We start from the raw sequence: 21,352 nt of genomic DNA on the forward strand, positions 1-21,352 counted from the left end.
CAAAATGGAATAAGAAGAGATATCGAAAAATTGACTTTATGTATACTATAAGAAAAGTGAAAATGAAAACGTTGAAAATGATAGCATCGAATGCAGAATTTTTAGTAGAAAGTTTAGGAACAACCGTTTACTTCATAGCAAGTTCAGTATTAAACGATTTTCCTCGAAATTCAAAGAACAGTCATAAATCCTGTTTTGCTACCAAACCCATAAATATTTGCGTTTGTAAATTTATGGTAAAAATAATTATAATTAAATTTGTTTAAATAAAGTAAACAAGATGTGAAAAAGTAATACAAACCGGTATAATAATTCCATTGCATCACGCATTGTGTACAGGTGACATAGGCCGGTAAAGTTACCTTGTACCGAAATATAGCTTTTCTTTCGGTATCCTGAGGAATCTCGAATCGGACGTCCCGTGTTCCAGATACGTACAGAGGATACCTCAAAAAAGAAAAATACATTCCGACAGATCGTTTATTATCGTTTTAGACTTATTCTAGTAACATATATAATACCTATTTGTAACTATATAATAAATGTACTCGCTACTGATTAATATTTATTTTAATGATACAACTGTCTTACACAATATTAAGTATCATTACTTGATAAATTTTACTTATGCAGCTAACTATATAGAAAAGTAAATTAAACGGAAGAAAATAAAAGAAAAGAGAAAAAAAGAGAAGAAAAGAAAAGAAAAGAAAAGAAAAGAGAAGAAAAGAGAAGAAAAGAGAAGAAAGGAAAAGAAAAAGAAAAGAAAAGAGACGAAAAAAAGAGAAGAAAAGAAAGGAAAAGGGAAAGAAAGAAAGAAAAAGAAAAGAAAGAAAAGGAAAAGAAAAGAAAAGAAAAGAAATGAAAAGAAAGGAAAAGAAAAGAAATGAAAAGAAAAGAAAAGAAAGGAAAAGAAATAACATGAAATGTAAAAGAAAAGAAAAGGAAAAGAAAGGGAAGAAAAGAAAAGGAAAAGAAAGGAAAAGAAATAACATGAAATGTAAAAGAAAAGAAAAGGAAAAGAAAGGGAAGAAAAGAAAAGGAAAAGAAAGGAAAGAAAAGAAAAATAATACAGTAAAATTTTGTTCATCTCACTCCGTTGAGAAACAGATATCATACAATTAGGGTTCATATAATAGGATTAACCCTTTCGTCACGAGCGCGTTGTCCGCCGTGACCCTCCCACTGTACAGGGTGCCACGCTGAAAATGCGCACATAGCACGTGGTCAGTCCCCTTTTATATGAAGATTTTCTTAAGCGTTAACTAAGAAGCTTAATAACAATGTTTTTTCCAACAAGTATTGTTTGTAGCTTTAATATTAAAAAATATTTATATAAAAATCTTTACAGATAAATGCCGGATATATCCGCGCTCGTACCAAAAGGGTTAAACCGATTTCTATCTCTATCTATGATTTCTAGTACGAATAATAAAACTTGACGTTCAAATAAATAGATTTGATCAACGAAAGTTTAGTTAATCGAATATTAATTGATATTCTGTTTCGATAATCAGAGTAAATCAGGTAAATGAATTTCTACTGTATATCTACTTATAAATTTTCTTTCTTACCTATCAAAGCATTCCTGGGATGCCACCTGCCTCGGATTATTATTTGGACAAAGATACATTTCGAATCTCCCTAAATGGTTCGCTGTAAGCTCGATCTCGACATCGATATCCTATAAATTCGAATAATGTCATTAAAAATATAATATGCAATAAAATATGTCAAAGGACAGTTATTCATTATGTGAGAAAATTACAGGAAAGTTGTGGAAGCTTAAAGGCTTTTGACAATTATTTAACACTTTATTAATTAACAAATAATGACATTGTTAGTCCGACCATCATTATTTATACATTCCCGCTCATCGGCCATTGTTATTTCGCCGGTATGATGTTTTCCACGGCTACTCATCAACCCTCACCATAGTCGCTGACAACGGGACAACCCTTGCTGACATTCAGCCTAACTTGTCTTACAATTACAAAGTTTGACCCTTCATACGAGATACAAATTTTGATAATTTTAATCAAAATGTGCCTCTTTTTAATGAATTTATCAGGTATATTATTTTAAGAAGAAACTAGTAAAAGAACACCGGTATTAAAAATAAAAGAAATATGCTCGGAATTAAAATTTTGCAAATTTTCAATCAAGATGTTAACTCTTTGCACTCGAGAGGTGACCTACAGTCACCATTTCATAGAATTTGGAAGATCGATATTAATTAATATATCAAATTTAATATAAAATAATACTGTGCGAGGTATCGAAATCAAATAATTCTACAATTCTTTATTTACTGCTCAGAAAATTATCGTCAGTTTTTTAAAAGAGAATCTTTGAATTTCTACTCTTCTTTAGTCAAAAAATCATCGAGTGTAAAGAGTTAATATTTAATAATCGATATCGATAACCATTGTCATCCAAGAAACGGAATTAAAAATGCAATCTATGGATAAAATTTCAATTATTTCAATTTCACAGTATAGAATACGAAATATTATTTGCATATTATGTATATATTAACAATAGTCTGCTTATTAATAGAAATTTATTCAATTAATTAATTTTATATCGATATCTTTTAAATAAAGATATCTGAATATTTTCTCATATATACAGGGTGTCCCAAAAACATGTACACACACTTTGCGTGATTATTTTAAATAGGTTGTACCTAGAAAAGAAAAAATAAATTAGAAAGAATAAGGTATTAAAGTTTATATACATTTTTTTGGGACACCCTGTATTTTCTTATATAATAGACTCACTGTATATAAGTTACTATTTACCAACGAATTATTACTACGATAAATTTTTCTAACAAATAACTAGTCTAAAGAAACTCGTTTAGAAAATGAGAAATATATACTTCTCGCAAACAGCATTAAGTATTATAAGTATTAAAAATAAATATAAATATCGCGATAATACTGTTCTATCAAAATTGATCTTCCAAAACGATGTGATTTATGAAATGAAATAATATTATAGGAATAAAAGAATTTATGTTAATTGAATACAATTTGATCAATCGTGGAAGATTGGTAAAGAGAAAATACGAAAACCACATAGTAAGTATAACTTTGTCATAAGTGTTATAAGCTAGCAACTTTGATAGAGGGTTAGTGACATCTTTCTTCGAAGGTTCCCTAATTGTCACTAGCAACGCCATTTTTGCTGTTTCTATCATGAGGTGGTACTATTGTTTCGTTACCAACCTTGCTCTGTGATTCTATTGTTACTATAAGCGACAGAGGTATGCACACGAAAGAAAATATGTAAAACGAGTACTCGAGATAATAACTATACAAAATGAAAGTCGCAAAGTACGTACAAAGGTATATGAAAATTAACACATTGCGTACAGCATAGAAATCTCTAAGCATACGCCAGGGATCACGCATTTTGAGAAGACAGTGTGTTGACATTTAACACTTGGCCGACCGATCGGGGAGATCTCCCCATTTTAAAATTGACCAGTATCCGACCGATCGGGGAAATCTCCCCATTTTAAAATAAGTCGGTGCCCGACCGATATCGGGGAGATCTCACCATTTTGACCTTACAACGCGTTTCTCGTTTTCGGTTATTACTTATGTGGCGGCTAAGATTCCGCCACTACGCCCATGCAAAAGGAGCAGGGACATTAGGGTCGAGTGTGCACCGGGTAAGTCCCCGCAACATACCAGCAGTCGCTGCAGGTCAACAGGCATTGTCCCGCGGATGGCATTGGCTATCGTCAATGTCATGCCGGGGATTAGCCTGAGACCAGGCAGCGATGTTGCAGACCAACGGTCGTCTTAATTTACGACCTCCCTGGGCGGTCATCACGATTTTCCCGCGCAAGGGCGGTTCCCGCGTAAACCTTTCCCGCGAAAACTTAGTTTTCCCCGCGCGCGGGTTGGCGGTTTTTTTCTACCCCTTCCGCGAACACTCGACCGATTTAAAAGCTACTAAGTCAGAGGACCACGGGCAGTTTGAAACCTTCTACGACGCCATGATTATTGTCCCGACGGCCGCGACGAGCGCCGACATACTTATTGCGACCCACTTCACTTACATTACCTCTATTTGGAGTTGTTCGCAATTACTGACGAACTGCTTTCATAAAGCACAATATATTATAAAATTCACCAATTTTTAAGGCCCCTTATTCTGGTTCCCCGAGCGTGGTGGAAACCGTATAATTCGCTCTGGGGCGTACGGTTGGCTAAGTGTTAAGGTCCATGACAGATGGCGCGCGAAACACGAGAAAACTCGTGGGCGACACGCAACGTGTTAAAGTAGATTTGAGGTTAGATTAGGATTATATTACGGTTAATTAAAGTAAAACTTACAGTAAAAATTAGCGAAAAATAATCGTACAGTTATCAATGAAAACTTGAGATCAAAGTAACGTAAAATTAAAAGTAAAATATCGTAGAATATATAAACGTAATCATAATTTAATTATATTTTTATTTAAGTATCGCATATCCACTTATTTATTTCTTTAATATATGGAATATTAAATATTGAAATTTTAATTTATATTAAAAATAATTCTTCAACGAGGAAAGAACTCGACATAAAATATCTTTGTAAATTACTCTGTTGCTGTCAAATGTGAAACGTTTGAGATATTATTTAACCCTTTGCACTCCTTTGTCGAATTACACTCGACATTTTTTGATACTTTATTTACTGAACAAGAAAACAGAAAATAAGTAACTACTTGAATTACTTAAATTCAAAATTTATGGAATATTTTGTTCCTGAAAATTTCCTTTATTACCTATAGCTCGAAAAAGCCAACGAAATGGAATTTACTTGCACATGTTCTTTCGGATACTAAAAGCAGTTACGTTTATTCCTTCGTCCTGTACTATGAGAAATATAGAACTCACGAATTGATTCATCCAGAGCTTCAATTCGCTGGCATAATTATATTACAACTGTATCAAAATTTATTAGAAAATATACCCGAGACCAAGGGATGTCATATTTTCACTGACAGGTTTCACACGAGTCCTGCATTGGCAACAGAGTTGCACAAAAATAAATACTTCCTCACAGAAACGATAATGGCTAACAGAAAGGGATTATCGCCTCTATATATATAAAATATCCAAATCCAAATAATAAAATATCCAAAGTTAGTAATTAGAGGAAAATTAGCTTTGAGGAAAAACGAAACTTTAATGCTAGCATGGAGGGACAAAAGAATAATAACTATACTTACAAAGGGATCTTACGGTCGTGGACATCACTTTTGAAACGATAGTAGTTACAAGCTATAGTACATACCTAGTATTAGCTCTGTTAAAGACTGTTAAATAATTCATTTACAAAGTATATATAAAACTTTAAATTAAAATATCTCGAAAATGAATCCCATTTTGAAGAAAGCCATTAGGGTTTCTAAGTACTAGCGCCGCATATAGGTGGCGTCCATGCGATGACTCCTGGATACGGACACCCCATATATCCGGCATCCAAATAACTAATTTGCGTTAAATTAATAAATAACTAATTTACTATCCGGCATCCAAATAACTAATTTGCGTTAAATTAATAAATAACTAATTTACGTTTCATTATTAATTATATTAAACATTTTATCGTAGGGTTTTATACATATCTAAATGCCTATATTACCTATAATTAATAAATAATAATATTGTAGGATACCATTTGGGAAAGAAATCGCGAATCGGCCATTGCCAACAAAAACAAATTATAAACCGATCAATATTTTCTAGAAGCAAATGGAAAAGTTATTTTGGGTAACAAAATTAAGTTGCGCGGTCCCTACGGGGAGGTGAAGCCCAGGTTAAGAAAAGCATAAAAGCAGGGCCCTTGACGACCAAAACAGAGTCCTTAGAAATCAATTGTGACCAGCACGAGCATGAGTCGCTCGGTGCTGGAAAGAGAGTTAAATTAGAGTGCGTCTTGGTGCGTTTTCGTTTCGTTACCTTGGTGTTCTTTTCCTAAGTTAAATTAGTTTTATGAGTTTTGAGTTTGTGTTATTCTGTTCTTGTTGTTTGTCAATTTTTGGTGTCTCAAAACCAGTTTTCGCCATCCTACAATATAAATAATATAATGATATAAATAATTAATTAAGGCTTAGGAAAACGTATATAGTTCAGGGATTTCCGTTCAAGGACGGAAATGCTGAAGCCAGAGAGTTAATAGTAGGTACTATAACTTAGGTACTATAACTTGTACCTACTACCGTTCCAAAAGCGATGTCCACGATTATAAAATCCCCTTGTTAGTACAAAATTGAGATATATAGCCCACGAAGTCTCTAAAAAGGCAAAATATTCCTAAAGTATAAAACCGAAAATGATCATAGATTATAACAAATACATGGGTGTTGTCAATATGGGGAACCAATACACGACACCTTATTATCTTCTACATTGAACAATTAAATGGTGGAGAAAATATTTCTTCCAGGAATTAAAATTTGATTCTTCCTTTATTTATTTAAATTGAAGTAATAAATATTATAATAAATATATTTAAATTAATTATTAAAATAATAAATAATAAATATATTTAAATTATATTTTAGTTAGAAACAAATATAAATTGCAGCAATGTTTGAGAATAATTCGGAATGCAAAGGGTTAAAAGTATTTGAGAAATAAGTTTAAAATATAAATTACAGCAATATTTGAGAACTATATTTGATATAATAAGTAAACAAAATTCTTTAAAATAATTAGCAGTCGAGGAACTACCCTGTAAAACAAATTTCAAACAAAATACTTAAAATAGTAGGAAGATATTGATAATAAAATTGAAAAATAATTCGGAATGCAAAGGGTTCGGAGTATTTGAGAAATAAATTCAAAATATAAATTACAACAATATTTGAGAACTATATTTAATATAATAAGTAAACAAAATTCTTTAAAATAATTAGCAGTCGAGGAAGAATCCTGTAAAGCAAATTTCAAACAAATTATCTAAAATAGTCCGAATTATTGGTAACAAAATTCACAGATAATTCGGGGTGCAAAGGGTTAATATTATTACTGGACTGCTTTCAGGAAAATTCATCGCGTAGTTATCGTCAAAATTGTATCATGCCATTTTAACAATTACAGCTTAAAATTCTAACCATAGAGAGAGAAACGAAATTACCTGGCCAACGGTGTAATGTCTGACAATTGTCCCCTTGGCGTATTCTCCCCCTGCTTCGTGTGGTCTCGGTTCGTGCAAGTGATAGGCATCCCCGCAAACCCCGCACTGGCCTTTATTCTGCACCCATTGAACTAAACAATAGCGTGGTATAATAATCTCTCGAAAAAGTTTGCCAACAGTTATCAAGATGAATACGTATTTCGTAAAACAGTGAATAAATAATCCTCGGCACGTAGTAATTTTCCTTCGCGAGAATAATCTGCTGTCCCGACAAGCTCAATTTCTCTTAAATTACATCTCGTGTTTCATTCGTCTCATACGTGAACCAAGAGGCTGACACACGTATTGTGTTGGTTTTTTACTTACTGTTTCAGAGCAAGGTGATCGTTATGAAGCAACAAACCTGCATAACCACCACAGAAGAGTTCATTATCGTTGTAATTTACGGGATTCGGGTACCCGAAACGCCACATGCAGTTTCGTGCTGGAGGGTCCATCAGACGTCCATGTCCACTCACGAAAGTGTAATTAGGAACCTTCAAAATTATTATTTTCTTATTTACCATTATTTACTTCGTTTAATTAAGCTTTGTTATTAGATAGACTTAGATATACTTCGTTAGCGTAATTAGGAACCTCCAAAATTATTATTTTCTTATTTACCTTGTACAATTATTTACTATAATTTACTTCGTTTAATCACGATTTTATCGTAAGTGTACTTTATCGTAAGTACGTTTAGTTACGATTTTATCACTGCTCGATCATAAACTGGAAAAGGTGCGAGGTATAAGAAGTATTATAATTGTATAGTAGAGTAATTTTGGATTAGATGTGATCGAAATCGTATTTTCTATTTTGACTGATTCATACTCGAAAATATATTTTGAAATATTGTACCATTTTTTATTTACTTTATACAATTATTTCCTATTTACTTACTTCGTTTAATTACGATTTGTTATTAGATAGACTTAGATATACTTCGTTACGATTTTATCACTGTTCGATCATAAACTGGAAGAGGTGCGAGGTATAAAAAGTATTATAATTTTATAGTAGATTAATTTTTGATTAGATGTAATCCAAATCGTATTTTCTATTTTGACTGATTCATACTCGAGAACATATTTTGTTTATTCTATTTTATATTGTATATTTTATATTATATTCTATTTGATATTGTATTATTCGAAGGTTGACTGTATTTTCATAGTCTTCTAACATTGCCTCTATGTTCACATATTTCTCTGACAAATTAAATTATAAATTACAAAAACAGTAAGAAGTGGAATAAATTAATCGAAATACATAGAATGTCGAGTCTAACTCGACCTAGAATAACAAAGAATTAATTTTTATATACGTATACAGTATCATCGAATAATACTAAACCTACCATGGTTTAAATCACCGATTTCTAAACTTTTGTTAAAAATTTCACGTTCAACGTTTTCACCTTAATCATACGTTTTCTTCCAATATTTTTCTTCCAACGTATAATCATTTTCTCAGTGTCTCCCGTTATTCCATTTTTTAAAGCTTCTGCTTCTTTTCCATTCACCGGTCATTTGACCAAGGCAGATTTAGTGTTAAAATAAATACTAGGATTAGAAAAATGTTAGTGTTTATGAATTGAATTTATTTCACTTACTGTTATATGTACTTACTAATACGACAAAAATTAACCCTTTGCACTCGAGAGGCGCCCTTCAGTCGCCATTTTATAAAATTTCGAAGCTCTATATTAACCTTTTGCACTCGAGAGATGAGCTTCAGTCACCATTTTATAATATTTGGAAGATCGATATTAATTAATATATCAAATTTAATGTAATCTAACAGTGTGCGAGGAATCGAAATCAAATAATTCTACAATTCTGTTATTATACAATTTTTTATTTACTGCTCAAAAAAGTATCGTCAGTTTTTTAGTAGAGAATCTTTGAATTTCTACTCTTCTCTAGCCAAAAATCGTTGAGTGCTAAGGGTTAATTAATATATCAAATTTAAAATAATGTAACTGTAGAAATTAAATAATTCTACGTGTTAATTATTATACGATTTCTTACTTACTACTCCAAAAATATCATCAGTTTTATAACAGAAAATTTTTCAACTCGTGTCCTTCGTTAGCCAAAAAATCGTCGAGTACAAAGGGTTAAGAAACAAAATAGTAATTTGAAAAGTGTCGTATATTCTTCATTTTCAAAAATACGTAGATGAAAAATAAGAACGGTAAGTACGAGGCAATAATATTTCCTAAAACACTATATTATTTATCAATTTTTCACGATTATTTTATTTATCAATATTTTTTATCAATAAATTATTATTTAGTAATATTTTTATAAGAATAAAGTTATAATTTATAACAGTGAATAATAAACCTTCTCAGTTAGGTTAACATTTTTTTGAGTGAGAAACATTATCATACACTCGTATTAAAATGAGCACCCTGTAGATATGTCTCCTTTAGCAAATGCTCATATATGATTTTGCGAGAAACAAGCGCGACATCTTCCTAATTTTCGAATTAAATATCTTCACCTCTGGTACTTCATTGTAAATATTATCTCCGTAAATATTCATTCGATATATTCATAGACTATAAACATGTAAATATCTGCTACATAAGTTTCATTATTTATTATCTATCTCGGCATATAAAGTAGCTTTTTACGCTCACCTTCCTAACTGACTATTTTCTTCCTTAACTTTTGTCAATATACGTATCGATATGCACGAAATATATGACAAAAATTGAAAAATAAAATAACGATTGCGAATTTTTGTATATTTTTATCTCCTGAGATAGGTGAATTAAAATTAAAATATTCGTAAATCATTACTTTGTTTCTTAATTTTTGTCATTTCATCGAGTTACTATTCTCGTGTTGAAATAATCATAAGTTTTGATTACTCGTGATTATGTTTCTGTAATTATAATTCTTTACTTTCTCGCATTTCGATCATTTTCTTATTTTTTACTCATAAAATAACGATTTTCAAATTTTTTTATATTTTTTATCTCCTGAGATAGGTGAATTAAAATTAAAATATTCGTAAATCATTACTTTGTTTCTTAATTTTTGTCATTTCATCGAGTTACTATTCTCGTGTTGAAATAATCCTAGGCTTTGATTACTCGTGATTACGTTTCTCTAATTATAATTCTTAACTTTCTCGCATTTCGATTATTTTCTTATTTTTTATTCATCGATTTACAAATTTCCAAATACACATTTTTCTTGTCAGGAGATCATGATCTACGTTTATGCGATTTCTGAAAATTTCCCTTTACTTTTATATTTCTTAGATCCCTCCTTTTCTCCTAAAATTTTATTTTATATAAATATATAATTACCTTTGTCGACAAATTTTGTCGATTTCATTTATGCGAAAATGCTGAATTTTAAGTGAGATTTACCGTGCTGTCTCTTCATTTATTTATTATGACATGTCAGCTTTACGTGCTGTTGGCTGTACGTCAAAAGCAATTAACGAAACTCTAAATAACGGAGCATGGAATATATAAGGTATAAATGGTATATAAATCTTCCAGCGACCGTGAATTATCGTTTTCTCTGCCGTCTCGAGCCTTAAGGCGAGCAATCGAGAAATACGCGCGCCTTTTAATAATACCAAAGGAGCATTTCGATAAGTATGTTATGAGATATGACGGCGTGAAAATGTGTATCGGAATACAAACAGCGTGTCACGATCGTTTTGGATGGCATCTTGTAAAACGTGTTATTGCAGTAAGATTTCTTTGCCAGTGGCAAAATACAAACGTGTGTGTAAGTGTACGTGTACTTATAATGCGTGTATTATACCTATACGAAATTTCATTATTACCGAATATTTTTTACAATCGGCGTGAAAAGTTGCAAATTTTCTTTGATATATCGCGAAAATATACTAACTACGACAAAAATAAAAATTGTATCGAAAATATAACTACGATATGAGCCGTTTATTTTGAAAGTGGCCTAAGTCCATTTATACTTAAATTGAGATATTTAGGGGTTTGTGTTTCAATGCAATTAAAAATATACGTACAGTATACTAATGAGTCATACTGCTTAAATGTATCTAAAGGAGTTAAATTTATAGTTGCTATTAAAATAATGACAATTATTAAGTGAATAATATTCGTTTTCTTACCAAGAATGGAGGTAGGCCACTTTCAAAATTAACAATCAGATTCCTTATAAAATTTGAAAGAGCCCAGTCCATTCGACATAATTTAAGATGCTTCAAATTGAAAAAAAACAATACCCAATTTATTTTATATATCTTTACTACACTTCAAAAACATAATTTATGCGATTCAAAACATTTTTTAATTACATAAATTACAAAACAATTTACTGCTCATTTACATTTTGTGTATGTGAAAGGGATTTGAAGAAATCATGATGTTCCAGTCGTTTTCTTCTTCCCCATGGGTGAAATAATTTATAAAATTTAATATTAACACGTTGACTGCCACGCGCATTTTACGTGGTTTGCCCATGGCGCCAACATGAATATTTTATTATGCGATGCATATTACGTTGAAATATTATTTACAACAGATAAGGCGAGTTGTATAATCGCGTTTAATGTATTTTTCGTGGTGGGGGTCACCGGTGAAAATATTTTTTACAATCGGCGTGAAAAGTTGCAAATTTTCTTTGATATATCGCGAAAATATACTAACTACGACAAAAATAAAAATTGTATCGAAAATATAACTACGATATGAGCCGTTTATTTTGAAAGTGGCCTAAGTCCATTTATACTTAAATTGAGATATTTAGGGGTTTGTGTTTCAATGCAATTAAAAATATACGTACAGTATACTAATGAGTCATACTGCTTAAATGTATCTAAAGGAGTTAAATTTATAGTTGCTATTAAAATAATGACAATTATTAAGTGAATAATATTCGTTTTCTTACCAAGAATGGAGGTAGGCCACTTTCAAAATTAACAATCAGATTCCTTATAAAATTTGAAAGAGCCCAGTCCATTCGACATAATTTAAGATGCTTCAAATTGAAAAAAAACAATACCCAATTTATTTTATATATCTTTACTACACTTCAAAAACATAATTTATGCGATTCAAAACATTTTTTAATTACATAAATTACAAAACAATTTACTGCTCATTTACATTTTGTGTATGTGAAAGGGATTTGAAGAAATCATGATGTTCCAGTCGTTTTCTTCTTCCCCATGGGTGAAATAATTTATAAAATTTAATATTAACACGTTGACTGCCACGCGCATTTTACGTGGTTTGCCCATGGCGCCAACATGAATATTTTATTATGCGATGCATATTACGTTGAAATATTATTTACAACAGATAAGGCGAGTTGTATAATCGCGTTTAATGTATTTTTCGTGGTGGGGGTCACCGGTGACCCCCGCGGCGCTGTAGACCATTTTTGCCATTATCAATTGTTTAAAAAGCAACTCGAAAAAATATTTCAATTCCCGATTTTAGGATGAAGTTAGCGATGTATTTAGTGAAATGTTCCGATCACGAAGATTGCATTTCATCGAGCAATTACGTACAGAAAAAACGTCGTCACGAATTTAAAAAGAAACCTGGAAGTGTGCGAAATGTAAGGCGATTTTGCAAAGCGTGCTATGAAAATAATTCAAATCAGCTAGGAAGAATGAGAGCAAAGAACTGCACTAAAAAAGTGGCGACATATTGTGCCGATTGTTTTGGTTCACCTTTTCTTTGTATAAATAAAATTATTTTTGCATGTTCTGTATGGCATTAATTTCTTCGAACCATCATAGTAACAATGGTACTATTTAAAAATTTATCAGTATCGATATTTACCCTAATTATGTATTTTTACTAATGGTCGCGTCGCCGGTTACCGGTGGCCCCCGTGGCGCCACCGCCACGTTGAGTGCCGGTGACCCCCATGGCAGTTAACGTGTTAAATTTTAAATTTTATATTTAACAGTAAATATGTATATTGCGTAAATTTTTTTTAACTGCATTAATTAAACGTACTGATTATTCAACTAAAGCAATTGTCCAAAAACTGAGGTTAATTTGTTAAATACTAATTAATTAAAATTACTTTCATCACTGCCTTCGGACATTATCAATAATAAAATCTCAATTCAAGTATAAATGGACTTAGACCACTTTCAAAATAAACGGCTCAATTATTGAACTAACTCTGAAAACTTGTGTCCAAAATTATCGTATTTATTCGGAATATGAGTAACCTCAAATGCTTTATTTATAGATAACTTGAAGTTGTACATGTAACCACGGGCAACCGGAAATAATTGACAAATGGACTTAGACCACTTTCAGAATAAACGGCTCATATAATTTTTATTTCTATCGATATATTTATTTATAATTTTTCTTACTATCGAAAGTACAATAACGCGGATGGTTACAAAGGCTTCAAAGTGTTATGTGAAATTCAAATTACGCGCGAACAGAAAGTAGGATTTTATTTAAAAAATGATATTTTCGAGAAAATAATGTAGGATATCTTTTCCAAAGAAATCGCGAATCGGCCCATTGCTAACAAAAATAAATTATAAACCGATCAATATTTTCTAGAAGCAAATGGAAAAGTTATTTTTGGTAGCAAAATTAAGTTGCGTGGTTCCCACGAGGAGGTGAAACGTAGGTTAAGAAAAGCATAAAAGCAGACCCTTGACAACCAAAACAGAGTCCTTAGAAATTAATTGTGACCGGCACGAGCGTGAGTCGCTCGGTATTGAAAAGGGAGTTAAATTAGAGTGCCTTTCTGTGTGTTTTCGTTGTGTTATTTTGGTGTTCTTTTCCTAATTGTAAGTTAAATTAGTTTTATGAGTTTTGTGTTTGTGTTATTCTGTTCTTGTTGTTCTATCAGTTTTTGGTGTCTCAAAACCAGTTTTCACCATCCTACAATAATTTATCTATTTATTTTTAAAATATGAAGGTACGGGTTAAATGGAGAATTATAAAAATTTTTAATTTCGAAGAAAATGGACAATTTATATTTTCGTAGGTGAATATTTTGTGTTGTGTAAGAATTGGATACGAGATCATCGTGACATAATTTTCATACGCTTTGTACATATGTTTGTTAATACTAGTGCTATCTAACTAGTCAAAATAAGTTGTTTCAGCTATTTCATTTTTACAAATTATTAAAAAGTTGACTGTTTTTGACAAAATTAATCTTGACATACATTTAAATAAAAATATAATTATATATAGCCATTTATCATGTTTAGGTACTTGTTATAATTGTAATATTAAAGATCATTATACTGTTTCTTAATTATCTTTGTGCTAAAAAATCATTAAAAGGAACCTATGTCAGAAAAAAGAGAAGAAGAAGCTAGAAATGTTTGCAAAACTAATTGGTATTCAGTGTTAATACATTATTATAATCCATATAATTTATTCTAAAGCAAATTTAACTTTTCGTAATAAAATACATTACAATATAAATATAATATACGATACTGTAGCATTATAAATATTATAAACATAGAATATATAATAAAATAAAACTCAGCTCACGCCACCAAGTTCCTTTTCCAATTTTCTCTATGATTTATGCGTACCTTTTTACGCTATTATTTATTTCATTTGAATAAAAATATCAATTTTTCAAGATGCTCACAGATAAATATATCATGTTAAAGATAAGATGAAATAATAAATAGTGAATAAGAATAATATTAAGGTTAATCGTTAATCGAAAACAATAAAAATCAGTAAATATACAGGGTGTCCCAAAAGGTCAGAACCAAATTTTTACTACGTGTTTGTGACACCAAGTAGGTAAACTTGTGTTTTACCTATACCTTCTTATAAACTTGTATCTGAAAATCCTTTATTGCAGTTTTGTAAGCGTTCAAAGATTTACAAGTTGCAATAAACTTTGGAAATTTCCTTTCGTTAGACTATAAACTCCTAACCTAAAAACTAACCTAAAAATCAAAGTCTTCCTTGAGTATTGCAAATGTTTGTAAGACTTGGATAGTTTCTAATTAAATTTTACGATTTTAATCAAATATAGTCTAAGCTTGGCTCCGACCTTTTGGATCATCTCGTATATATCAAATTTTGAGAATTAGTAATGACTCGAAAGCAAGTTCTATTTTCTTAACAACTATATTATAAATACGATTTATTATCTGTAGAATTTTGTATACTAACCTGAAGAAAGAAACAGCATACTACGAAAAATATATTGCAACATCGATGTCTGGTAATCATGATCACCTAAAATAAAATTTATAATGTGAATAAAATTTGAAAAACAAACGTTTCTTTGTTAATAATCTAAGTGTGGGGTCAACTTAATTAGCGAAGATATTTTAAAGCAAAACTTTGAAATAGGTAAAACGTATAAATAATCGATATCACAGAATGAAACATTTTGTCTTATTGCAAATTACTAGACAATTGCAACTACTTACAATTAGCATTAAAATTACCAAAAAATTCGAATTAATTCAAACCAATTTATCGAATATAATTATACAAAGTGAGTCATTTAATTTTGTCACCTAAGATTACTTATAAACTTTTTATTATATTTAAGAAGATTCAAAATGAATGTTATTTGGTATCAAACGAAACATGTTATTTGGTATCGATCTAATAATTAGTCTTTTGTATCATTAGTTCTCTTTAATGATTTTTCTTTCCTGGGAAGGAAAATATCTTAATAAGTTTTTACTAAATATTTTATATAAGCATTTTAATCAATTTTTAAGAAATATTTTAATATTTTAATATTTTAATAAATTACGAAATATAATTTTAAATTATATTTTGTATTTCAATAAATAAAGCGAGACAACAAAAAATTCTTAAACACCAACGAACTTTTGTTTGAAATATTTTTTCACGCAACAGAAAGTTTACGAATAGTTCTAAATAGCATAATTAAATAATTCACCCTATATATATACGTCTGTTTTGATCATTAGTTCTTTTTAATGATTTTTCCTTCTTGGGAAGGAAAATATCTTAATAAGTTTTTACTAAATATTTTATATAAGTATTTTAATCAATTTGTAATAAATATTTTAATATTTTAATAAATTATAAAATACCATTTCAAATTATATTTTGTATTTCGATAAATAAAGCGAGACAGCAAAAAATTCTTAAACACCAAAGAGATTTTGTTTGAAATATTTTTTCACGCAACAGAAAGTTTACGAGTAGTTTTAAATAGCATAATTAAATAATTCACCCTATATATATACGTCTGTTTTCATCATACGATTTTAAACGTTATTATCTGTATACGTGCTATTAACAATACACTGCTATTAAATACACATTACAGCCCGGTAATATTCTAGTATTACCATTCCTATGTCTCAACTTTAATAACGATGTTAATAACGATGATAATAATGGCGATGATAATACAACGTTAAGATGATAATAGTATTAATAGATCCTTGAAATTATGTTCGTCGTAGCAGGGGACAGTGAACCATGATTCGAAGGTTGCCATGATCTTGACTGACCAGAGATTCATAAAGAAAAAGCCCATTTGCATATAGTCATGGATAGTCCTAATTGTATCGCGAGGTCCCGTATTCATTTACAATAGAGCCATTTACATACCGCTTTCAGCCACGTTAGGAAAGTAAATGGAATAGAAAATACGATGAACAAATATCTGACGGGTGACCTTGAGTTAATAGGAATAAAATCTTATGTAAGAACGTGGATGGTACGTAGAAGGTACGCGTATAGTGCCAATCAGGTCGAGTTACGACAATCGGGGCAAAGCTGTTTATATTCTATCGCGATATCGACTCTTTCAAGTGTCTATGGCTTACAATGTCTTTTCTTTCCATCGAAGAAAATATTCCATGAATTTATTTCTACCAAGTTTATCCTTTATTCGTTATTTCGTGATAATGGACTCGATTAACGTTTATCAATCGTACCCGTTTATAATATTTATATTGGGATTATGGATTTATAATCGTAAAATAACTACGATATATATAACAATAATTTAAAATAATGTAATAATATTGTATAATAATATAAAACAATGTTAACCATTTGCACTATGAGGTCACCACTGGCGTAACAAAATTATTTTTCCCTAAAACTCTTAAGTCACCATATATATAATAATAATAATATATAATAATATGAAATAATATTAACCCTTTGCACTATGACGTGACACTTCGTAATAAAACAAACTAGTGAGAAGCAGTTTTATTTAAAAAATTATGTGAAATTATGCGTATGTACATAAAACTCGTGTATTATACACTTCTCGGCATAATAATATTAGCGTTCCTTATCAAATATTCAAACGCAATCGCATCGAATTGTCTCGAAGTCACTCGTGGAAAATTTTCGACAAGGCGCGAAACGTCGGGGAAGACCCTCAACATCGGACCACGAAAATCGATTAGATGGTAAATTACATATACTAATGGCAGATCCTCGAGGCAAACGTAATGACTGCCTAGTGTGTTCAAATCGAAAAATAAAAGGTGGAAGGCGAACAACAGTCTACTTTTGCGAAACTTGCGACAGGAAGCCATTTTTGCATGTAGGAGATTGTTTTAAAAAGTACCATACCTTAAAAAAATATAAATAACCATGAATTAATATTCGTATTTTGATATTATACATTCCTTATGAACAATCGTTTTGTCGATAAAACATTAAACTTTAAACAACTGCGAGCAATAGCTTCATACCTAACACGTGATATCAAAACCAGAAAAATTAAATCAGAGTTGGCTGAGAACAAACTAGGAAAACAATTATATTGCAAAGGGTTAAATAATATAATATAAATAATATAAAATAATATAAAATAATATATATTGTGCGAGGAATCTTTATTTTTGATGGCGTCACACTGTATCGGGATCTATTTTTGCTTCGAGAAAAATTCATAAGCTGGATGGATCCTCGAAGCTAGGCTGAATGACGCAATGTGCTGGTGTCATAGAACCTATGGGAACCTTACTGAAGGGTTCGAAGGATCACTTTTCCGCAGTCCACCGTGCAACACACATTACAGAAAACCTCGAACCCCGTTTATACCATTAAGAAATTTAGCATACGTTGAATGCGGCGCCGATTTTGCTATACTTTCCGTTCAGGCGGTAGCGAATGAGCATTTAATACCGAACGCTCAAGTATGCTGAAGAGTATGAACAGAAGATTACTTTATTTCACTTTGTCGTTTGGACTGTGAGAATGGTGCAGCCAATGCGCAAATATATAAATTATAAACAAAAGATAACGAAGTGGAGAATACCAGAAAGGCAAAAAGGCAAAGCCAGAAGTGCAAAGATTTACTTCAGCAGAGGGAATTTAGTTTTTGCGATATATTAATTGTCATTAACCAGTTAGCTGTGATTGACGAGTATACTCGTCACGGAGAAGTGACAGGATCTTGTGTCACGACGAGTATACTCGTCATGCGTAAAAAGTAGTGACCATTGGCTATTTAAATTGTAATTTTTGTGAAAAATAAAACATATTCTCAAATTTCAAGATGTTTAGAATATTTTGAGGCCAGGTCGGAATAAAACAAACAAATAAAAAATATGAATAATTTGTGATGAACTCATGCGTCCCCGTATGCACCGGCTGAAACAGCTTATCAGTTCGCATAACGAATTTATTTATGCGCGATGATAACGTTTTTTAGATGTAGCGTAAAAAGGGCAAAAGCAAAAGTCGGAAAGCTGATTTACGATAGGGTTCCTTCAGGGATGGTCCGCCATGGGACAAATGCGTGACGCTGACCAGGCGCTGAGCCCATTGATGGCTGCTGGCCCGAAATTACCCAGCTATTTTTTGACGGTCACCAAAATTCATAGATATCCATAAAAACTAACCAATAAGAGAATAGATGTTAATCAAATAAGTAAATATTAGTAATAAAATTGTCAATTTTATAAAATAAACTCATCTTTTTGATCCAATATTTTAACAGCGACACTTACTCTGTGATTGACGAGTATACTCGTCGCCGCTCGATTTTCGCGACACATATGGGTACGCGCTCTCAAAAGGGGGCGCCACAGCTAACTGGTTAATAATTTAACTCTTGACAATACCGGTCTGACGCACCGATGTCGACCAAATGAAAAGTCCGCTGTCAGTCCCCAGAATCCACGCCGTCCAAACGAAAAGTCTACTGTCAGTCCCCAGAGACTGACGTAGCAATCAACGTGTTAAAATATAATTCAGAGTAGAAGTTCTTATTGAGCATTATTAATCCGATCTTGTATTACTCAAGGAAGGTATATCCATCTTTTAGTGCGTCTCTAGAGTATCTGACAGACTCGTGAGAGAGTTTCAAGAGGGTACGTGACGCAATTTACCAAAACCAGCAATTCTCATTTAATATTTATATAAATATTCGTTCTTGGAATTTAGGTTTTGTTGTAGTAAGATTAAATAGCAAAGTAAACTCTACATCCTAGCGATGTGGGGGCGATCTGCAACCTAACCTAACCTAACCTAACCTAACCGTTCGCCCGTTTGATAAAGATCTATACAGTTTTTCCTCCGTTTCCACTGACTACTATTCCTTTGCGTTATAATCCCTTTAACAGGTTTTATAAACTATTTATTCACACTTTATATCCTAGATTGATTTTTCTATATAACTAAACTTATCTCTTCAACAGTTTATAACGAGCCAAAGTCAAGTTTCCTTGAAAACTATGAAATGAATTTTGATAATACTGTATTTGTTGCGAGGGATAACGTGAAAGATACTATTTATGTACGTATATTATAGCAAAATAGGCATGAACATAAGTGGAAGCTTCGATGCCCGTGATATCAAAGTTATGTTCACCATGGCGTACATGACGACCATTAAAAGGAAATATGAATGAAATTAACATAAATCCAAGCTGACATAAAACCATTTCGATGTTAATGTCTTTGCACGTGTCGAGTCATAAAACCTACGATACAAACAGGCGTCTAGAATTCAATACACTTTGGAGTTTTTAGTACATTAAATGTCACAAATGTTTAATAAACGTACTTTTGTTCCGAATGTAATTCGATCGTTTTACGATCATATCGATACGTCAATTTTTGAAACACGCAACTGATAGCATGAAGCAATTTGAAAGGTGATTTCACGACTTCGTTACGATATATCGTTATGCATAAAAGATACGTGTTATATTCATACGTATGTATTCTATCTGTCGTTCGTAATAAAAGCATCTAACTAGTAACTGGTAAATCATAATTATTAATTGCTGACTTAAGTAGCCATTATTAGATGGCAAAGGAAAAATAGTAAATGGTAATTAATTAATTAATTGCTAAATGGTATTGAATTGGTAGATGATAATTGATTAATAATATTCGTTATTATAAAGAACAAAAAATTTTCAGATATCCCAATATGCCTCTGAAATAGATACCGTTGCACAAATTAAACGTTATCCTAAATAATAACACGTACAACGTATAAAACAACATACTATAGTACTTAGTTTTGGCAGAACATAACTAACACATAACTAAAATGAGTTATTGCTACGAATACTAATTTTTACGTCAAAAAATTGTATTACATATTTGGAAAAGGAATCACTATGACATTTATAAATTAAGCAATAACGTTTGAACTTTTCTATTAATCCAAATAATAGTACTACGCTTAAACAATTATTATTATTATTATATAATTATTATGTAAAAGGAAAAAATAATACTAATTATTTATTATAATAATAACCAAACTATTATAATAATTTAGTATAATAAATAATAATTATTTTTATTTCTTGCATTTACATAATAATTATGTAATAATAATAGTACTACGCTTAAACAATTATTATTATTTATTGTAACTTAAATTTAAAAATGCGCATTACAAAAGGAAATCTAATACAGTTATATCTGATTGTATACAGAACATTAATGAACGTGTAATAAATTGTAAATTAAATGACTTCTCTGTAAAAAATTATGCTTTAAAATATGCTTGACTTGAGCAGAAGTACGCATTGGACACATCACTATACAACAGTATCACATTTTAGATAAAGCCCAGCAGTTTATAATAACGCAGAAATAATGTTATATTTACATTTTTAATCAACAATCCTCATTCAATAAACTTCACTATTTTTGTTATGCTATGAACTATACATTACAAATAAAATTATGAAGTTT

At 30.9% G+C, this 21,352-nt stretch overlaps 1 protein-coding gene across 1 annotated transcript in view; it reads right to left on the reverse strand.

Annotated features, from left to right (window-relative positions):
- The window catches only part of LOC108546188 (uncharacterized), a 37,984-nt gene extending 22,581 nt beyond the window's left edge, over positions 1-15,403 (reverse strand). Inside the window, exons 1-5 of the mRNA XM_017898138.1 lie at positions 15,344-15,403; positions 7,553-7,685; positions 7,150-7,280; positions 1,575-1,684; positions 302-447 (exon numbers count right to left, since the gene is read on the reverse strand). Of these exons, the coding sequence (XP_017753627.1) occupies positions 302-447; positions 1,575-1,684; positions 7,150-7,280; positions 7,553-7,685; positions 15,344-15,403 (580 nt within the window). The remainder of the gene's footprint in view (positions 1-301; positions 448-1,574; positions 1,685-7,149; positions 7,281-7,552; positions 7,686-15,343) is intronic.
- Positions 15,404-21,352: the final 5,949 nt, after the last annotated feature.

The sequence above is a fragment of the Eufriesea mexicana genome, unplaced genomic scaffold (genome assembly GCF_001483705.2).
Source record: "Eufriesea mexicana isolate 0111107269 unplaced genomic scaffold, ASM148370v2 scaffold620, whole genome shotgun sequence".
Taxonomy (NCBI): domain Eukaryota; kingdom Metazoa; phylum Arthropoda; class Insecta; order Hymenoptera; family Apidae; genus Eufriesea; species Eufriesea mexicana.